The sequence below is a fragment of the Pagrus major genome, chromosome 3 (assembly GCF_040436345.1).
Source record: "Pagrus major chromosome 3, Pma_NU_1.0".
In the NCBI taxonomy this organism is placed as follows: Eukaryota; Metazoa; Chordata; class Actinopteri; order Spariformes; family Sparidae; genus Pagrus; species Pagrus major.
In genome coordinates, this window is record NC_133217.1 from 8,413,407 (window position 1) to 8,431,671 (window position 18,265).

The 18,265-nt window shown below is 40.9% G+C and overlaps 2 protein-coding genes across 2 annotated transcripts; one reads left to right on the plus strand and one right to left on the minus strand.

The window, feature by feature from the left end:
- Positions 1-10,475: 10,475 nt before the first annotated feature.
- Positions 10,476-12,704, minus strand: LOC140993892 (uncharacterized). Its single transcript, XM_073463454.1, has 5 exons — positions 12,617-12,704; positions 12,376-12,483; positions 11,760-12,015; positions 11,575-11,670; positions 10,476-11,470 (listed from the first exon to the last, which is right to left on the minus strand). Exons 3-5 carry the CDS (start codon positions 11,913-11,915, stop codon positions 10,844-10,846), a joined length of 879 nt encoding a protein of 292 aa, XP_073319555.1. The 5' UTR covers positions 11,916-12,015; positions 12,376-12,483; positions 12,617-12,704; the 3' UTR covers positions 10,476-10,843.
- A 1,784-nt stretch (positions 12,705-14,488) lies between these two features.
- LOC140993232 (uncharacterized) lies at positions 14,489-15,723 on the plus strand. The gene is made up of 3 exons (XM_073462778.1): positions 14,489-14,806; positions 14,896-14,991; positions 15,097-15,723. Exons 1-3 carry the CDS (start codon positions 14,651-14,653, stop codon positions 15,721-15,723), a joined length of 879 nt encoding a protein of 292 aa, XP_073318879.1. The 5' UTR covers positions 14,489-14,650.
- The last annotated feature ends 2,542 nt before the right edge of the window (positions 15,724-18,265 follow it).

Here is an 18,265-nt window from a genome sequence, read left to right on the forward strand (position 1 = left end):
TGAAAATATGTTTTTAAAAATTACAAATTCTACAAATTTGAGCTTTTATCTCAAATATGTAAGAATTTTAGCTGAAAATGTAAAAAACGAAAGTGAAGAAATCTGTGTATTATGTTGAAGAGATATCTACTGAAGTTAGTGTGCTAACCAGCTAGCCCCAACTCGTCCCGGTCCAAAGCTACCATGCTAGGGGTGTAAGCACCAACAATCCCCCAGTACGCCAAGCATACATTTCATACCGCTAACTGCACGGCTAACTGAGCTAACAAAGTAACTACTCGACTAGCTAATAAACAGCAGATAAAGTTAGCAGCAGTTAGCAGTTACTCTGGTCACATTCTATCGTCTATTTGTTTTGTCTATGAATTTGACAGGTGGCCAATTCTTACATATAGCACCTTTAATTATCAAAAGTAATTTTCTGGCAATAGATGTACTTAAGTACCGAACGCACAAGTACAAGTAAATTATACATATGTTTACATGTACGTATACACTGTATACTAGGGATCAACCGATTGCGGACTCCACTTGATTAGGTATTAACTTGGAATCAGTGGAGTTTTGTTATTTGGCCATCATTTTGGTTCTGATGCGGCCAGTAATCTAAAACGTAACCAAAAACTAAAGTTATCAAATACATGTAGTGGAGTAAAAGTACTGCCTCCATAAAGCATAAAGCAGCAGAAAATGGAAATACCCAAGTAAAGTACCAGTAGTTTAAAATTGTACTTAGTACAGTACTAAGTGACATTCCATCACTTTAATTACTTTGGCGTAACAGAGCTCCTTCTCTCCTAACAGAGTGTAGGCAGGAATCTTGGCAGAGCTGTTTGTCCTTTTGACTATAATTCATCTCACTCTAACTGAAGAGTCAAAGTCATGACAGCGATTTTACAATCTCCCGCAACCCCAGCAGCTGACATTTTTTAAAAGATGTGTTTGAGGCATTGTCGGCTGTGGCTGTGTGACGCTGAGGAGTTAGGAATGCAGCCAGCCCTGCAACCTTGATTTGAGGCCAAGACGAGATAAGTCTGTACAAAGGGAAGCCCTTCCCTCTACTTGGGTCACACACGCTTTTCCTTGATAGCACATTGCTATTGTCTAATCAAAGTTAGCTTGTCTTACAGATGTTCTAATCAATACCACAATAAGGACAGTTAAAGCTCATGTGTGAGCTGCTGTACAGATGTTGCATTGAGGGAAAGCATGTAAGACATGTTATCTGCAGCAATCCCCGCTGTGAGTGACTTCAAACAGATACCTAATCGAAGGTAATGCCCTGTGTTGAATATCCTCTTTGTGGTTTGACACATTTTATCATGCACACAGCACATGTAATCTGAGTGCAGAGGTTTGTGCGTACAAATGCATCCCTCAGCATCTTTCTTCTAAGCATGTTGTTTGTGATGTCAGATGCATTTCGTTTCACAGCGTGCACTGCAGCGCGTGGCTCTCCGTGGAAATTTCCACACCTGCATTCAAGAGTCTGACTGTTACACTGTGAATCTTCCAATAAGTGCTAGTATTGGCAATGAGTGTGTGAAAGGTCCTTGTCAAGATACAATAGCAGCACTGTGGGCTTGTAATGTGAGGCCCTCAATAGGAACACGTCGGACAATAGGCGCATTGGAGGGGGAAAATATAACCGCTATGCTAATTTCAGGTCAGTCACTTTGGACGCTGGAATTCACTGGGAGCAACACTGATGGACAGAAATCAAACAGACAATATTCGTACATCTGGATATTAGTACGAAACACTGACACTGTGAGTGAGTTCATGTGTCTGACTCTACAACTACTGTCCGGCTATCATTGTGAAACAAAGATCGTGTTTGAGGGTCGCAACTGTGAGAGATTTAGTGCAGCATATGTGGGTCGCAGGGTGACTCAATGATTGATAAAACCAGTGGACTTTCACCTGGCTGATTGCAGTGTTTGTAGGAGCAGCTGGCAGATTTTGTAAGGCAAAACAAGGCCAGGGCTCCCCGGCTCCGCGGGTATGGGCTTCAGCCCTTCATACCTTATAAAGCCTGTAACTTCTTTTTTTGATTTAGTCTCATTCTGTTCTCTTGTTTTCATCCCGTGAGAAACTTTCTTGACTTCCTTTACGAAAAGTGCTATGCAAATAAAGCTTTCATTATTCTTAGTGACAGCTGTGATTTCACAGCGCTTGGGTTTAAGTAAAGAGAAATAAATCATTGGATGAGGTGGTGTAAGGACACGGCACGTAAACGGAAAGACTTTTAAAGGAAGACTAGAGCAAATTCGATCCTCCTTTGTGTCGTTCATGAGTCATGTTCCTCTTCTTCTCTTTCTGGTCTTTCATAATAATACAGTAGGCCTGTACTTTACATCCAGCAGTAGCACTAGCTGAACTGTGTCCTGCCCTCTGTATCTCCTCTCTGCTGTATGCCAGTCAGGGGTCACCCAGTTGAAGTGTGTTCATGAAGTTCACCACGATGCACTGCTGTTCACCGCAGACAGAGCAGATAGTAAAAGACAGAATACGTAGCACTGAAGGTCAAAGCTCATTGGTTCATCTTTCTATTGTTGAATCCTGTACAGCAAATGTATTTTCATAAAATGTAATATGATAATGGGCTGTTTCCTGACATCTGCTGATTCCTCACCTCTTTCAATACACGCCCATCCCAGAGTCTGTGTGAGGCCCTCCTCAAAGTGGATTCAGCCTGTTATTACAACTGCATGACGCAACAGGCTCTTAACAGGAACTGGTGATTCAGACACACATGACATGAAATGTGCCCAGGGTCACGTAGTAAAAGGTCTGTAAGTTGATGTAAATGTTTTTTTTTCAATGAAAAGCCAGACAACACAAATGTTGGAGCACTGACTAAGTCTGTTGGCCTCAGAGGTAAATCTTCCTAGTTAGCCTAGTTTCCAAGGTTACCTGTGGTGTCCAGATAAATAATTACAAGCAATGTGTGGTTTGTTTTTTTTGGCTGTTAAATATGAAGCTACAGCAAGCAGTTAGTTAGCTTAGCTTAGTATTTAACATAGGCTATATCATGTGTTTAATGTGAAGGTTGCAAATAACCAAACTAGCCTAAAAGCCAGGCTAGTTATTTGTCTATGGTGTCTAGCTTTCATACTGCCTGAATTATTCATTGTGCTCGTTCAATACATAGATAATGATTATTATAAACCCCTTTGACATGTGTATTTTGTGGTTTTCAATCCCAGAAAGAGATCTTCTTACTTCCCAGCAGACAGGATCTAGGTGTTACAGATAATGCAGCTTATTAAAGGTCATCAGACAAACAAACTGTGGATTTTTATTTGGCTGTAAAGTGAGTTTAGTGTTGGTGGTTTCCGCTCCTCAGTCTTCCTCAGCCCGACCTACATTCAATATTGATAATCTCAATAAGGTGCAGTTACTGCTGTGATAAGACTGTCCTCTTTTCTCTTGATGTTGATAAGGTTGTTACTGAGTGACTAACCAGGCTGGGTAAATGTTACTGATGTAAAACAGTCATCATTAAACAGTAAAGCCTTAATAACGTTGTTTGTTTGGTCTGTGTGCCCCTGGGGGTAAAGGTTAAACTAACTACACCTACAAAACTAACTGACCGAATTTATGCTGCTGTTTAAAGCAGATGGTGTAATCTCAGAAACTATGTCAACCATTTTGAAGAAAGTAAATCATTTTTTAATAGTTATCAAAGCAGACTTGTTTCAATGAAAGCAGACCAGAGTGACATAACCGCACTGACAGTCAGCTGACACATTCTCAAGGCAGTGAGACAAGAAAGTCTGTGTAGTTACTGAAGGACTGTGTCTTAAAAAATACACAAACAACTGTCTGTCTTAGAAAATCAAAGGCACAAGACTAGTAACAGATTACATTGTGTTCATTAATGTATTCACACTGTGTAACTGAATCCCAACAGATGATTACATACAGTGCAGTCAAGTGACAATCTGACATGTTGCCCTTTTGTGCCAATCTAAACACCGTGAACCATCTGGATTAAAAAGGAAATAACCGGCATGCAGCCATGCAACTGAATACTAAGAGGACGGTGGTTGTATGAATGAACAGCATGCATTCAATGTTGCATAAGACAAGCAGATAAACAAACAGTGAGTGGACTAGAGCTGACCTAATCCTCCCAGAGCCACAGTCACTGTTCATCGAGTTCCTCATCGTAGCTCTAATGTCTTTATCAGCGGCCCCAATTTTAGACACAGTAAACATATCAAGGCACACTGGGTACTGGTGACACAGTAAAGCTGGAGTAGCACTCTCAGTGGGATTTCACACTGTGTCACACTCTACTGTAGCTGTGTGCAGACTTGGCATTGTCGATACAGGAATCACTACGAGATGAAAATCTAATTTGGTTGCATTGGTAACAAATTGTTTCATTATGTCAGTGCCGTTTCACACACACTCCCCTATAGTTTACTTTTTACATCCTACCTCCTCCTTTACCTCCTGGTGCACCCATGTTCGAAAAAAAATGCTGCAAAAATGCCCTCCTGGATGCCCCTGTGGTAGATAAAACACGATAGTGTAGTGCCCTCTAGGGTGCCCTCCAAGTGGATAAAAGGTGGTGAAGCGCCCTCTCTTCACTGCTTCACAATATCAACACTTTCTGGGCGCTGGTGCCTCGTCGCATACAGCTGGTGACCTTTTTATTTTTTGGCCCCTGCCCCTCAAACATCCTGAGTCCATCACTGTTCCACCTAATTACGAAGTCATTTTTCTGCTGGCAGGAGCAACACATTCCTGCAGCAGCAGGTCAGCCCGTAGATAAAGTTGGACCGGTTTCTAAAGTGGAAACTGCACCTAACCAGCTTCTGTTTTGATTCCTGAGGAAAATATGTGAGGTCAGGATGACAGGACGTTAGCTGGTGGGTGAGACTGCACCGTGATAGATTCAAACGTCACTACAGAGATAAGAACCCGGTGGAATATGGATTGGACATTCAACACACAGATTGATAGAGTTTCTATCAAGTTGATTGATATTGTTGGATCCTGGTCATGGCCTCTTGGAGGGGGGTCTGTGTCCTGTAACATACAGACAGAAAACTGTCATAACAGCCCCTGCTGTGTCGCGGGTGGGACTGTTTTCACACAGGGAAATTAGCCGATGTACTGTAGAAGAGCAGGGTTATATATAAACAGTGGACACTGCTGTTTGGACTATTGGGGTGGAGGTTAGAAGGTGTTTGATGAAAAACAAAATAAATCACATGAATCACTCTCTTCATGAGAATATGGTGATTATGAGAAATATGATACCACCCTCATGTATGTATGTAAATATGGAGCCACAGGCAGAAGCCTGTCAGCTTAGCTTAGCTTAGTTTAGCACAAAGACAGGAAACAGGGAAGTAGCTAACTTGGCTATGTCTGAAGGTAACCAAATCCATCTATCAGCACCTTTAAAGGTCACTAATCTAGTTTTTTTTTGTCACTGTGAGGTGGCCTGTTGACCTTCAGAAACTTCCAGAGGTTAGGCCTTGGCTAGCGTACTTCTCCTCTCCATGAAGCAGCGTAGCCTTAATTGATCTTGTTGTTTATACCCTTCAGTTTTTGTATAGAAAAAATTGATGTCTTGTCTGACCGGGCGCCCTCAAAGTTACAGATTTATTCATGGCCAAGGAAAACTTATTGTTGATTAACTCAGCGCAGTCTGAAGCACGCTGTGCCAATGATTGACAGTTTGTTTTAGGAAATGTTGGACACAAAATTGGTACGCTGTGAAATTGTTGTTGTGCAGTTGTTGTTAATGGTTAGTGAAGAATTAGCTGGTGACCCAGATTGAACCGCTGTTAATTATTGCTTATCAACCTAATATTGCGGATAAAGAAACAGCACGTTATTCAAAGACAGGACATGATATAAACCCACAATATCACTGTTGTAAATCAAAGGTCACTCCTATATCACCTCAGGACACAACATGTAACGGCACTGTTAATAACAGTCATGAACACGAGATAGAAAGTGAAAAATAGGCTACTGTAGATCATGATTAGCACATTTAACGGGGCCATCAGTGGCCATCTGAGATTAAAACACAGATAAAGACTTAATATAACTTGGCATTTAAAGACTATGTTTCTCTTGATGGCACGATTCCTGTGACTACATAAAAAATAAGTGAACTTCTAACAGTTTTAGGTCAACTCAAAAGGACTTTGAGTTCAAAGTTAGCACAACAAGGGCTAATTCATTGTGTGTAATGCTGCCTTCAGGTGCTGTTGTAAATATTTCTTCTGAGATTACATCTCAAATTAAACTGAGCAGGAAAAGGACTGTGGTGGAGGAATTATTTCTATGTTATTTAATAAAAAGTAACAATACCACACTATTAAAATACATCATTACAAGTAAATGTGCTGTATTCAAAATGCAAACATATAAAATTAATTTTAAGCAATGTGCACTTGCTGCTAATCTCATCTAATATACTTCATTTCTAACGATTTACACTTATACATATTGTGATTTGTGACAAAATCATATTGTATGTTTTGTGTGTAAATTCCTAATTTGTATATAAGTAGTAACTATAGCTGTCAGGGAAATGTGATTGAGTAAAAAGTAGTACCTTGAATAAGTCTTTAAACACTTCAGTGTAAATACTTAACTACATTTCAACACTGGGAAATTGGTAATTTCCTGATGTTGTGTTGATGTGCCAGAGATTACAATAATAAACATTATAAACTGTCACAGAGTTTAGTTTTTAAGATATTTATTTATCTATTCATTCGTGGACTGTATTTTTTTTTTGTTTCACTTTCCTTACTACTACTACAACAATACAAAGCAGCGTCAACATGAAACAGCAGCCACAACAAAAATAGACGTGAACGTGTACAGTATGTGGTGCACATGAACGCAGCACGGCGGCTGTGATGATGATACAGTAGTTGGAGGATGGCAGCAGCAGCGGTGGGCGGAGCCGGGCGGGACCGGGACGAGGAAGACGAGCGCGACGTGACTGCCTCGATTGTTGTTTGTTGTTGTGAGCGGATGTCAACGTGGTGCGTGTTTATCCTCTTATGTCCGTCCGTGTTGAGCTGCCACACCTTCAGAAGACCTCCGGTACTTACTGCTGATAGCATGAGCTGGACTTCAGCCTTAGTTTTATAATCTACTGTACTTTTTTTTTTTTTTTTTTTTTAGAAAAGCAACATTTCAAGTAGCTTTAGGCATCAGAGGTGGAGGGATAAGCTGCTCAGAGCTTGTATTTTAGTAAAAGTAGTAACACCACAGTGTAGAAATACTCTGTTACATGTCAAAGCATCCATTTAAAATGTTATCAAGTAAAAGTACACAAGTATAAGGAACAAAATATACTTACATTAGTTGGTTACTAAAGGTAAAAGTTCTAAAAGTTATGTATTTATTTATTTATTTATTTATTTTATAGTGACATGCAGCATACATAAAACAAACAGAAAAAAAGTTAAAAGTGCATAACGTAATCGCTAACTGCTGCTAACTGTAGCTGCTGTTAGCTCAGTTAGCCGTGCAGCTAGCGGTCTGGACTGTGAGCTCGGGAAGTGTTGGTGTTTACGTCACTAGCACAGGAGCTTTGGGCCAGGACAGGCCAGGGCTAGCTGGTTAGCATGCTAACCTCAGTAGATATCTCGGCAACACAATACACGGACATCGCAACATCTTTGCTGTTGTTTCTTCATGTTCTGTTGATCATTCTAGCTTTTTTTATGTTTTTAACGAAAATTCTTGCCTATTGCACCTTTAAGTGAAGACAGATAACAAATGATTGGTGCAATAATGTATTCATCACTTTAATATTTAATCTGCTGGGTCTGGGGACCCTTTATTTTATTCAGAAAATGGAAATACTCAAGTAAAGTACCTCAAAATTGTGCTTAAGTACAGAACTTAAATAGTTGCTTCGTATTACTGAAGTATTCCTGCTGTATTTCCTAGTGTATAATCCTGCTTCTTTCTTTTTACAGTAAGCCAAATGATTAGATCATTGTGTATTTGCTCGGATTCTGCAAAGCATGAGACATTAAGTAACAATAGCATTCCTCTAGAGACTCCACTGCCGCTAGGGAGGAAGTGGAAGTTTGTGGGCTAAAATTAGTGCATTTGTGCTCAGTGCAGCAGGCTCCTATGGCGTCTCCTGGCCTACATGTAAACAAGCTCAGAGCAACTGTCTAGGATTAGCCTGACACACACACACACACACACACACATACACTCATACAATAGATCAGTGCTGATAGGCGAGGGGCCAAAGTCGATCTGGCGAATTGTAGTGTAATGGAAACTTTATTACTCGTACAAATCATCAAAATAGCAGCAGTGGGACGTTCAAACATCACTCTGCATGCGCTCGCGTTATTGACCCTGAACACAACTCTTCTTCGAAAGGAGAGAAGAGCTTCATGACTGCAGCTTGGAAGAGGAAGATCAATTTTATAAATTGATTACTGACACATAAAAACACACAGGGTAAGGTCAGGAAATCTGTGACATCCAGGCCTGTACAGCAGATACAGTGAGGATCCTCTGCACAGTACAGCATGCAGGAGGATTAATGCCTGAACCAGTTTACTCAATCAGTAAACCAGCAACTGAAGTTAATCCTTTACAGTAGACAGCCAGGCAGACAAGCTCCAGATTCCTCTCGATTGTGCAGTTAAAGGAAATCTTGTACGCTCAATCTTTCTGTGTGCTACTGTAAAATCTGGGGAAAACAAAGCACTTCCTGTGCTGGAATAAGGCCATTTCTTATAACAGGATAGGACTTAATATAATATCCCCATAAAGAAGCTGCTCTGGAGGATAAAAGGGCTTTGTGTAAATTACAGGAGAGCATAAGGACTAAAGAAGAGGAAAATGAGAAGCAGTGAAGAAAAGGAGAAAGAAGTGTGTTTTTGTCTCCCGTCCCTCAGTGTGTCACTCAGTCAGTCACATGCTCAGCCGTCCTGTCTGACTGCCAGGCTCTGCTCTCTGAGTGTAATCTCTGTTGACCAGTCAGCAGAGGGAGGGAGCGAAAAAAAAAGAAAGAAAAAAAGATGGAGGGCAGGAGGGCTGCATCACAATCTAGGTCGTCAAACCGTAATCCCACAGGGTGGAAGTATGTCGTGGGCATGCAGAGCCAAATGCTGAGCTCACCCAACTCCTCTCCTTTGACCTCTGTGCGGCCAAGTTCCCGTCTCATGACAGACCTTCTTCAGTGTTCCTTCGACCGCACAGCTCACATGCTCTGATGTTATCAGCGATAAATTCCTGACCTTGATAAGAGCTGTCAAGTTAAGGAGATAATATGAATAAGAATTGACGTCTAAACATGACCTTGGAACACTGGATCTAATGAGTTATTTGCTTCATAAATCAAAGGCGCTGCAAAATGATTGAAATAAAACCCAACACCATATAATTTAAAGCACATTTATCTCCGTTTAGTTGTCGCGCCTGAGATTCAACATGGTGGAGAATTCATGTAAACATCATTAATGGTTTACAGGAATCATCTATCACTGGTGGACTCGGGGGTGGTGCAGGGGTTGCGACTGCCCCACCTGGTGCCCCCATGTTCGAAAAGACACTGCGAAAGTGCCCTCTTGGATGCCCCAATGGTAGATTGAACATGATAAAGTGTCCTCTAGGGTGCCCTTTCTTCACTATAACTATATCACAACTTTCTATGTGCGGGTGCCTCCAAACATGTGGTGCCCTTTTCATTTTCTTCGCCCCTGCCCCTCAAACACCCCGAGTCTGCCACTGCTATGGTACATGGGAGCCTGTGATTAAAATCCACTGCCCCCCAGTTGAGCCTTAGACTCTAAATCTGGACCTGGATCTTGATTTCTCTGCTTGGAACACAAAGAAATGCACAAAGTTCAATATAAACCTGTGCTTTTACTTGCACAGATGTGCTACAAATAGAAAAGCAAACAGATGTAATCTTCAACCTATTTGCTCCCTTTGACCATGCCACTGTGGTCAGTCAACTCAGTAGGCCTATTATGTCACTAACTAAATGGGGTGACTGCAGCCTCAGGGGACAAGGCTTGAAGTTCAAACTCACCTCACCTCTCAATGTACAGGAAAACCTTTATCTCCGTCATACAAAGTCTCTTCCGAGGACATAGCCTTGTGCAATATGTTATCAGTGAAATAATTCTTTTTGCAATAGTTTGAGGTTTTTGCTCCTCTAGTCACCTTTCTTTGACTGTCTTTTTACAAGCCAACTCAGGAGGGACATGCACAAGAAGTCCAGTGAACCTGTGCCACCCTGTGCCAGGAGCATATGGCAATAAAAAAAAAAAAAAAAGAAAATCAAATCTAATCATGGTGAGCAATATCAGATGGTGTTGGTGATTTTACTCCTTACACATGGCATGACCTAGATTTACAGGGAAGAATAGAAAGTTTAAAAATGTAAAACTATAAACTGAATATATGACAGGTCAATTAAAATGTTAGACAAAAGTACCAGGATGTGGAAGAAACATATTTTAATCATTTTGAGTTGCATACAAGGGAGTGTGCATTTCAAGCCAAACTTTGAAATGCTATGCTGCCATCTTATGGTCAGATTCTGACCTCAAACACAAAAAGTATGTAAAAAATGTACGAAATGGTTCTAGTGCACATTCCTCGGGGCATGAATGTCCATCATGAGCCATCTACCAACAAAATGAAGGCACAAATAAAATATTCAAGACACAATGAGACACACAGGAGACCAGTTTTAGGCCTTGTGGTTTTGAAAGTGTGTGTCTGATTTTAAAGAAACTCTCCCAAGTGTCAATTCACTCAAAAACACAAAACATATAAAGTGCAATTTGGATGCAGGATAAAACATTTTTTACAAACGAAACCGGAGAGCATCATGGGTAAATGTGGGTACAGAGTAAGTGATGTAACTGCTGTGTGGGCTGCTGAAATAAGGAGCAGCACTGGCTCTTGTGTAGACGGGGAATGAGGCCTCAGTGCTCACATGCATCCTCTTGATGGGCTGAGCAGCTCCATTAGCAGTGAGTCCGTGGTGTGTGCTGCCCCCTGTTGAGCAGAAGGTGGAGCTTCCAGCTGAAGCTTGAAGGAGCAGAGGCTCCTGACAGTCCCAGCTGAAGCTCCTCTTTGTGGAGCGAGGCTGCTGCTCCGCTCTGAGCGGCACACTGGACAGAGGAGAAGCTCTGGAGGCCCGAGCAGAGGGACTGTCTCTCTTCAGGAGGGACTCGATGGAGAAAGGACTGCTGAACTTCACCTCACACCTGATCTGAACAGCTCTGCAGGCTGCAGCTTCAGGAGAGTGGAGAGCTGAGCAACGCTCTGATGCTCTGCTCATGTTCTCCGTTTCCACTTTGGAGGCCAACTCAGGGAAGAGCTGCAGGATGCCTTTGAAGTGACGACGCACCATCTTTGCTGTGATCTGACTGGGCTCCAGTTTCCAGTAGTTTCTCTTACTGTCCAGTGAATGTGGAACCACTGGAATCTGAAAATCGCAGCACAGGGTTTTTAGAGACAGAGGTTCAGTTGTGCCTTTAAGACAATAATATAATCAGCTGAAATGTGAAAAGGTTTGGACTGACAACTTACCTTGACAAAACATTTGTTGGCTGATAAACAGACTCTGATGTTGTTCTCAATAGATTTTCTGTCCTCACAAATGAGTGGTGCCAGTTTGTCCATCAGCTAGAAAACATCAAGATGAAATTAGGTTTTAAAATGACTATTTGTGTTTCTTAAAGAAGGTGGTTGCAAAGGTCTTAACTCGTTCTTACCTGAGTAAAAGTGAGCATTTTGCCTGGAGCTTCTTGGAGGACGACAGCGATCTTAGCCAGGTAGGTGGTGCTCTTCCTGAACAGATGCTGCGGAGAGCTGCTGGCTGGAGCAAAGAGAGGCAGCTGAGCTCCAAACTTCTCCGTCCTTTTCTGCATCTTGTTGGTTGGAGAATCAGAGGAGTCACACAGAGCGGTGTGAGCACAACCTCACTGAGGGCAGATGTGGACCTGAAGTTGTCAGCTGTGGATTTAAGTCCTGTTGGGACAATAGGACATCAGAGGGTGTGCACTGCAGCTTAATGAGGACCTTTTGAGAAGTAGATGAGCCGTTACTGCTGGAGGTGGAGCCAGTAATCACAGCAACAGTCCATTTCCAAAAAGTTCAGTTCTGAGAGTCTGATCCGCCTCTTTGTTCTTATTAGAAGTTAAATCCATTCAGAATGTTAATTTTTAAAGACAACGAAAACCTAGAAACATAGTCCTGGAAACTTTTGAAGCCATGATGACATCCTTTAAGTAAAGCTAATAAACTCTCCGAGCCTAACATTTAACATGATCAGTTTCAGAATATACTTCAATAGTTAATTTAATTAAATAATCTTAAAGGTGAACTCACACCAAAGTGTTTTGGTCCATGTCAGTCAGTACTCGCCCTGGAGTTGTTTTCAGGGTGGAGCAGCAGACACACTTCAGCTGAATCTCAACAATCTGCAGCTGTGTGATACTGAGAAAATTTTAAATATAAGGTTCCCATCCTAAATTTCTCTCAGCACTATCTCTTAAGTTGCCATAAGAGACTAAATAAACTTGTTTGCCAGCCTCTCAAAGGCTGCTCTGATAATATACATAATACACACATTCCAGTGAGCAATCTAATCACATTCCTGCAGTTTGCACATCATCACTCCTCTAAAGTCAGACCTACTGTCCAACATAATGACCGAGGTCATTTACATCAGTGATCCTCATTCACATGCATCAACACATTACCTGGACCGAATGCTTTATGCAAAAAACAGTTTAGAAGTTGACTGGTGGAGGGCTGAGAGTCTGCAGGTTCCCATTTTCACCAAACATTAACCAGCTGATTTCACTTGTCTTTGATTGGAGCTGTGCCACTCAGCTGCTCTGAGGTTTGTTTGAAGAAAAAGATTTCGTAAGGTGTCAGAGTTTTCGGATAATAGCAATGATAACCATAAGTGGTCACTTAGACCTGCTGGATTTATTAAAAAAAATATCTTGAAATTCTTTAAAACATGTCTGCTGTGTTAGTGAAATGCTCCAGTTGTCTGTTCAGTCAGTTTAACTGAATGTGAATGAAGCTCTGATGTGGCTAAAGTTACATTCCAGTCAAAACCTTTGTGTTTGTTGTAATCACCCATTTAAACTGTTACATTCCAGCGATCATCACCTCTTTCATCAGAGGCCTTTGTCTGTGAGAGGGATTTATTTGTCTTTCAAAGACAATCTTCTAGCTTAAATATTTATTATGCATTCCTTAAATCATCTCTGTACAAAATATAAGAGAAAGTCCAAAATGTTTAATAAATCAAAAACTGTCTGTTAATGATAGCTAATACTGATCTTAGTGTCCTGTTGTTTCTTAAAAAGTGCAACCTTTATCTTCATTTTTATATTTCCCTCCACTATGTTTATTGGTTTTCACCAGTATACTAGGGCAATAACTTGTATGTGAACACCTCCATGACAAAAAACTCAATTCTGATCCTGACTCTGAACATAAGGCTTTGTAAGTTGCCAGTATTTAATAAAGAATGTCCCAAATTCTGCCAGTGTCTCCAGCCATCTTAACTCGTCTAAAAACTAATAATAAAAGACCCACCTTTATTCAAGATGGCGTGTTGATTGGTCTGTACACATGAAGCTATGTGGGGATACTGAAGCAGAGTCTGTACATTAAAAGATGTATAGTGAATTGTGTTCAGGGTAGTTTAAAAATAAGATTCAGGGGCTTCATCAGCAAAATAAATAATGATAATAGTATGAAGACTGTTTACTTCTCACCTCATCATACCCTCGGCTTGCTTTAAAGGCACAGTATGTAAGAATAGACCACCTTTCGAATTCAAAGCAAATAGTGGGCAGCATATCGCTAAATTAACTGCTAACTGTAGTTTCTTCACATTCTGTTGATCATTTTTTAATTTTTTCAGCTGAAAATTCTTACATACTGCACCTTTAAAGACATCTTTAATATTTAAAAGTTTTACTAATTTGTAAGAGAGAGAGCGTTTATTCACGGTGATCAAAATTCCACATCATTATCTACGTGTCCAGAATGAGAGAATGGGAATTAGACCTTTTGTATGAAAAACAAACTTCTAAGAAAAGACATGATTGAAGTTTGACTACAAGGTCAAGTTAAAAAAAAAACATGTCACATGACTGTACCTAAACATCACATACAGTAACATTTAAAACTTAAATTTTAGGTTTATTAAATTAGAATGTTTTGTACACCACCACAAACCACAAAGCACAAACCACATTCAAAGAAATACACACATTTCAGTGCTGATTTAGCAGTAATCTGATTTCCAAATGAATATGACGGTGCATTTATAGCATCTTTGGACTTATTATTTAATTTTCAAGGAGTAATTGCAGAAGTGTCTCCTCTCATGTAAACAAAGAGTGCTGATGAACTTCTTGGAAATGAACTGTTGCTGTGATCACTGGCTCCACCTCCAGCAGTAACGGCTCATCTACTTCTCAAAAGGTCCTCATTAAGCTGCAGTGCACACCCTCTGATGTCCTATTGTCCCAACAGGACTTAAATCCACAGCTGACCACTTCAGGTCCACATCTGCCCTCAGTGAGGTTGTGCTCACACCGCTCTGTGTGACTCCTCTGATTCTCCAACCAACAAGATGCAGAAAAGGACGGAGAAGTTTGGAGCTCAGCTGCCTCTCTTTGCTCCAGCCAGCAGCTCTCCGCAGCATCTGTTCAGGAAGGTCACCACCTACCTGGCTAAGATCGCTGTCATCCTCCAAGAAGCACCAGGCAAGATGCTCACTTTTACTCAGGTAAGAACGAGTCAAGACCTTTGCAGCCACCTTCTTTAAGAAACACAAATAGTCATTTTAAAACCTAATTTCCTCTTGATGTTTTCTAGCTGATGGACAAACTGGCACCACTCATTTGTGAGGACAGAAAATCTATTGAGAACAACATCAGAGTCTGTTTATCAGCCAACAAATGTTTTGTCAAGGTAAGTTTTCAGTCCAAACCTTTTCACATTTCAACTGATTACATTATTGTCTTAAAGGCACAACTGAACCTCTGTCTCTAAAAACCCTGTGCTGTGATTTTTCAGATTCCAGTGGTTCCACATTCACTGGACAGTAAGAGAAACTACTGGAAACTGGAGCCCAGTCAGATCACAGCAAAGATGGTGCGTCGTCACTTCAAAGGCATCCTGCAGCTCTTCCCTGAGTTGGCCTCCAAAGTGGAAACGGAGAACATTAGCAGAGCATCAGAGCGTTGCTCAGCTCTCCACTCTCCTGAAGCTGCAGCCTGCAGAGCTGTTCAGATCAGGTGTGAGGTGAAGTTCAGCAGTCCTTTCTCCATCGAGTCCCTCCTGAAGAGAGACAGTCCCTCTGCTCGGGCCTCCAGAGCTTCTCCTCTGTCCAGTGTGCCGCTCAGAGCGGAGCAGCAGCCTCGCTCCACAAAGAGGAGCTTCAGCTGGGACTGTCAGGAGCCTCTGCTCCTTCAAGCTTCAGCTGGAAGCTCCACCTTCTGCTCAGCAGGGGGCAGCACACACCACGGACTCACTGCTAATGGAGCTGCTCAGCCCATCAAGAGGATGCATGTGAGCACTGAGGCCTCATTCCCCGTCTACACAAGAGCCAGTGCTGCTCCTTATTTCAGCAGCCCACACAGCAGTTACATCACTTACTCTGTACCCACATTTACCCATGATGCTCTCTGTGTCTGGCTGTAATCATGTTTTGTACCTGACATACTGGCCTTCTGAGCACTTCATGTTCTTAATAAAATGTAAAAAGAAATGATTGTTTGTTTTTCTTCCAGTCAGTGCAAAAAACCCACACTAACCTTATATAATCAGCAACTGGTGTAAATGAATCATTCATTAGCCGACTGACTGAGGAAAGTCTAATCTAACAAGAGTCCAGACAGGTCTTTGATAAATATTTCAGTGCAGTTCTTACAGATAAAGGACATATTACCTCTCCTGTTCTCATCATGACTTACTATAAGAGAGATTTTTATAAGTGGTCTTGATCAGTGTGAAACAATCCTGTGTCTGAGTCTTTCATCTGATACAACAGAGCACATATTGAGGTAAGATAATATTATTTAAGAATCCCCATCAGTTTAGACATGTCCACCGTGTGTCAGCGAAGTGCTCCGGCTGTCTGAGCTCTGATGAGCTGAAAATCACTGGAATGCTGCCAAAAGCTTTCCACTTAAAAAAACAACAACCCATTAACAGTATTGTTCCTGTTTAATCACCCACATTCCAGTGTTTGTCACCTCATTTATTACAGCTGTTGCCTCTGATGGGGATTTCTCTGTGGAACAGGTTTATGTGTCTACTAAATGTCTATTAAGTTTTCTTCTAAAACAAACTGGAATGTAGTGAAGTGTAAATATTTCCATTTAGACCTGCAGGATTATGACAGTATGGACATTAGTTGTTAATGATTACACACATTAGAGAGATTGTGTTTTGATAAATTCAGCCGTTAGTCTGAATTTAGTCTGAACAAAAACTTTTGTGTGGTATTGACAGTAATTTCAACAGAATTGCTCTAACAAAAACTAAAATTCCTCTCTATTTCTCTTACAGTCAGTCATGATGATGATGACAGGAGAGGTAACATATCATTTACCTGTAAGAACTTTACTGAAATAAGAGAGCTGTCTGGACTGTTGTGAGATCAGACTTCCCTCAGTCAGTGTGCTAATGAATGATTCATTTACATCAGTTACTGATTATATAAGTTATTTTCACTGACTGGAAGAAAAACAACGAAACAATCATTTCTTTTTACATTTGATTAAGAACATGAAGTGCTCAGGAAGCCACTGTGTCGGGTACTGTCATGTACAACATGTCAGGTACATGTTCACAGCCAGACACAGAGAGCATCATGGGTAAATGTGGGTACAGAGTAAGTGATGCAACTGCTGTGCTGGCTGCTGAAATAAAGAGCAGCACTGGCTCTTGTGTAGACGGGGAATGAGGCCTCAGTGCTCACATGCATCCTCTCATGGGCTTAGCAGCTCCATTAGCAGTGTGTCCGTGGTGTGTGCTGCCCCCTGTTGAGCAGACGGTGGAGCTTTGATTCAACTGATATTACTTTCTACTGAATGTGAAGCCACTGGAACACAGGGTTTTAAGAGACAGAGGTTCAGTTGTGCCTTTAATAAAAATGATAGAATCAGCTGAAATGTAAAAAAGGTTTGGAGGTAGGTAGGTAGAAATGGTCCTCATTAACACACGATACGTCTGAACAGCCTGTCTTAAGGGCCTGTGACGATAAATCATTTCCAAAGAAGATGTCTACACCTTAGAACAACATCATCATCATGAATATTGGATTTCCACGTATTAGTTTACGTGTGATATCAGATTTAAAAAAGTAAGAGAGGAAATACCTCAACACTTAAAAGAAAGGTCTCCTTTCTGCTTTCGCAGTGGTTAAATGATGCTCTCGGTCAGCCATACCTGAATGCAAATTAAATGTCTTTTTTTCATTATCAGTAATATAATCCATGTGATTGAAAATGTACATTATTTCAAAATCAAACATTGACAATCTTTGGCATCTTTTATCACAAAAATGGACCCAGTTGTAACAACTTGAGCTCCGTTTAAAGCTGCAATATGTAAAAGTTTTAGCTGACAACAGAAAAATAACTAATGTGAAGAATGGCAGCTACAATTAGCAGCATTTAGAAATTACTCTGGTCATACTTTGTAACTTATTTTGAAAGGTGCTGTATACATAAAGCTCTTATCAAACCATGAAAATGTTATTTAAGAGTGAACATCCGTCCTCTCCTCCTGCTATTGCTCTCATAATAATAAACCACTTCAGGCTTTTTATTCAGAATGTCTTTGTCTCCTCTCACTCTTACACAAGCACAGAAACATTGTAGCTCTGTAGCCATGACTCTTGCTCCTGAAAAACTACGGGAACCTTGACCACAGTGATGCAACAGTGTTAAGCTTTTCTCCTGACTTACAATGCCTTTGTCCACACTTCATAACTAGAACAGTCTGTGCTGTGACTGGAGGTGCAATAATGACAAATTAACTAACATTTCTCAACTGATATCAGAGTTTTAGTCAGAAACTGACAGGGATGAGTTTGACTTTACGCTTTATATTTAAAATATGGGCTGCTCTCCTACATCTTGCGCTAGTATTTAATGCTGGTGAAAACCTCTTGGCGTGATGAGAAGCACTTTTATTGGATTTATCAGGTGTTCCTCTTGAGACAACACATTACTGG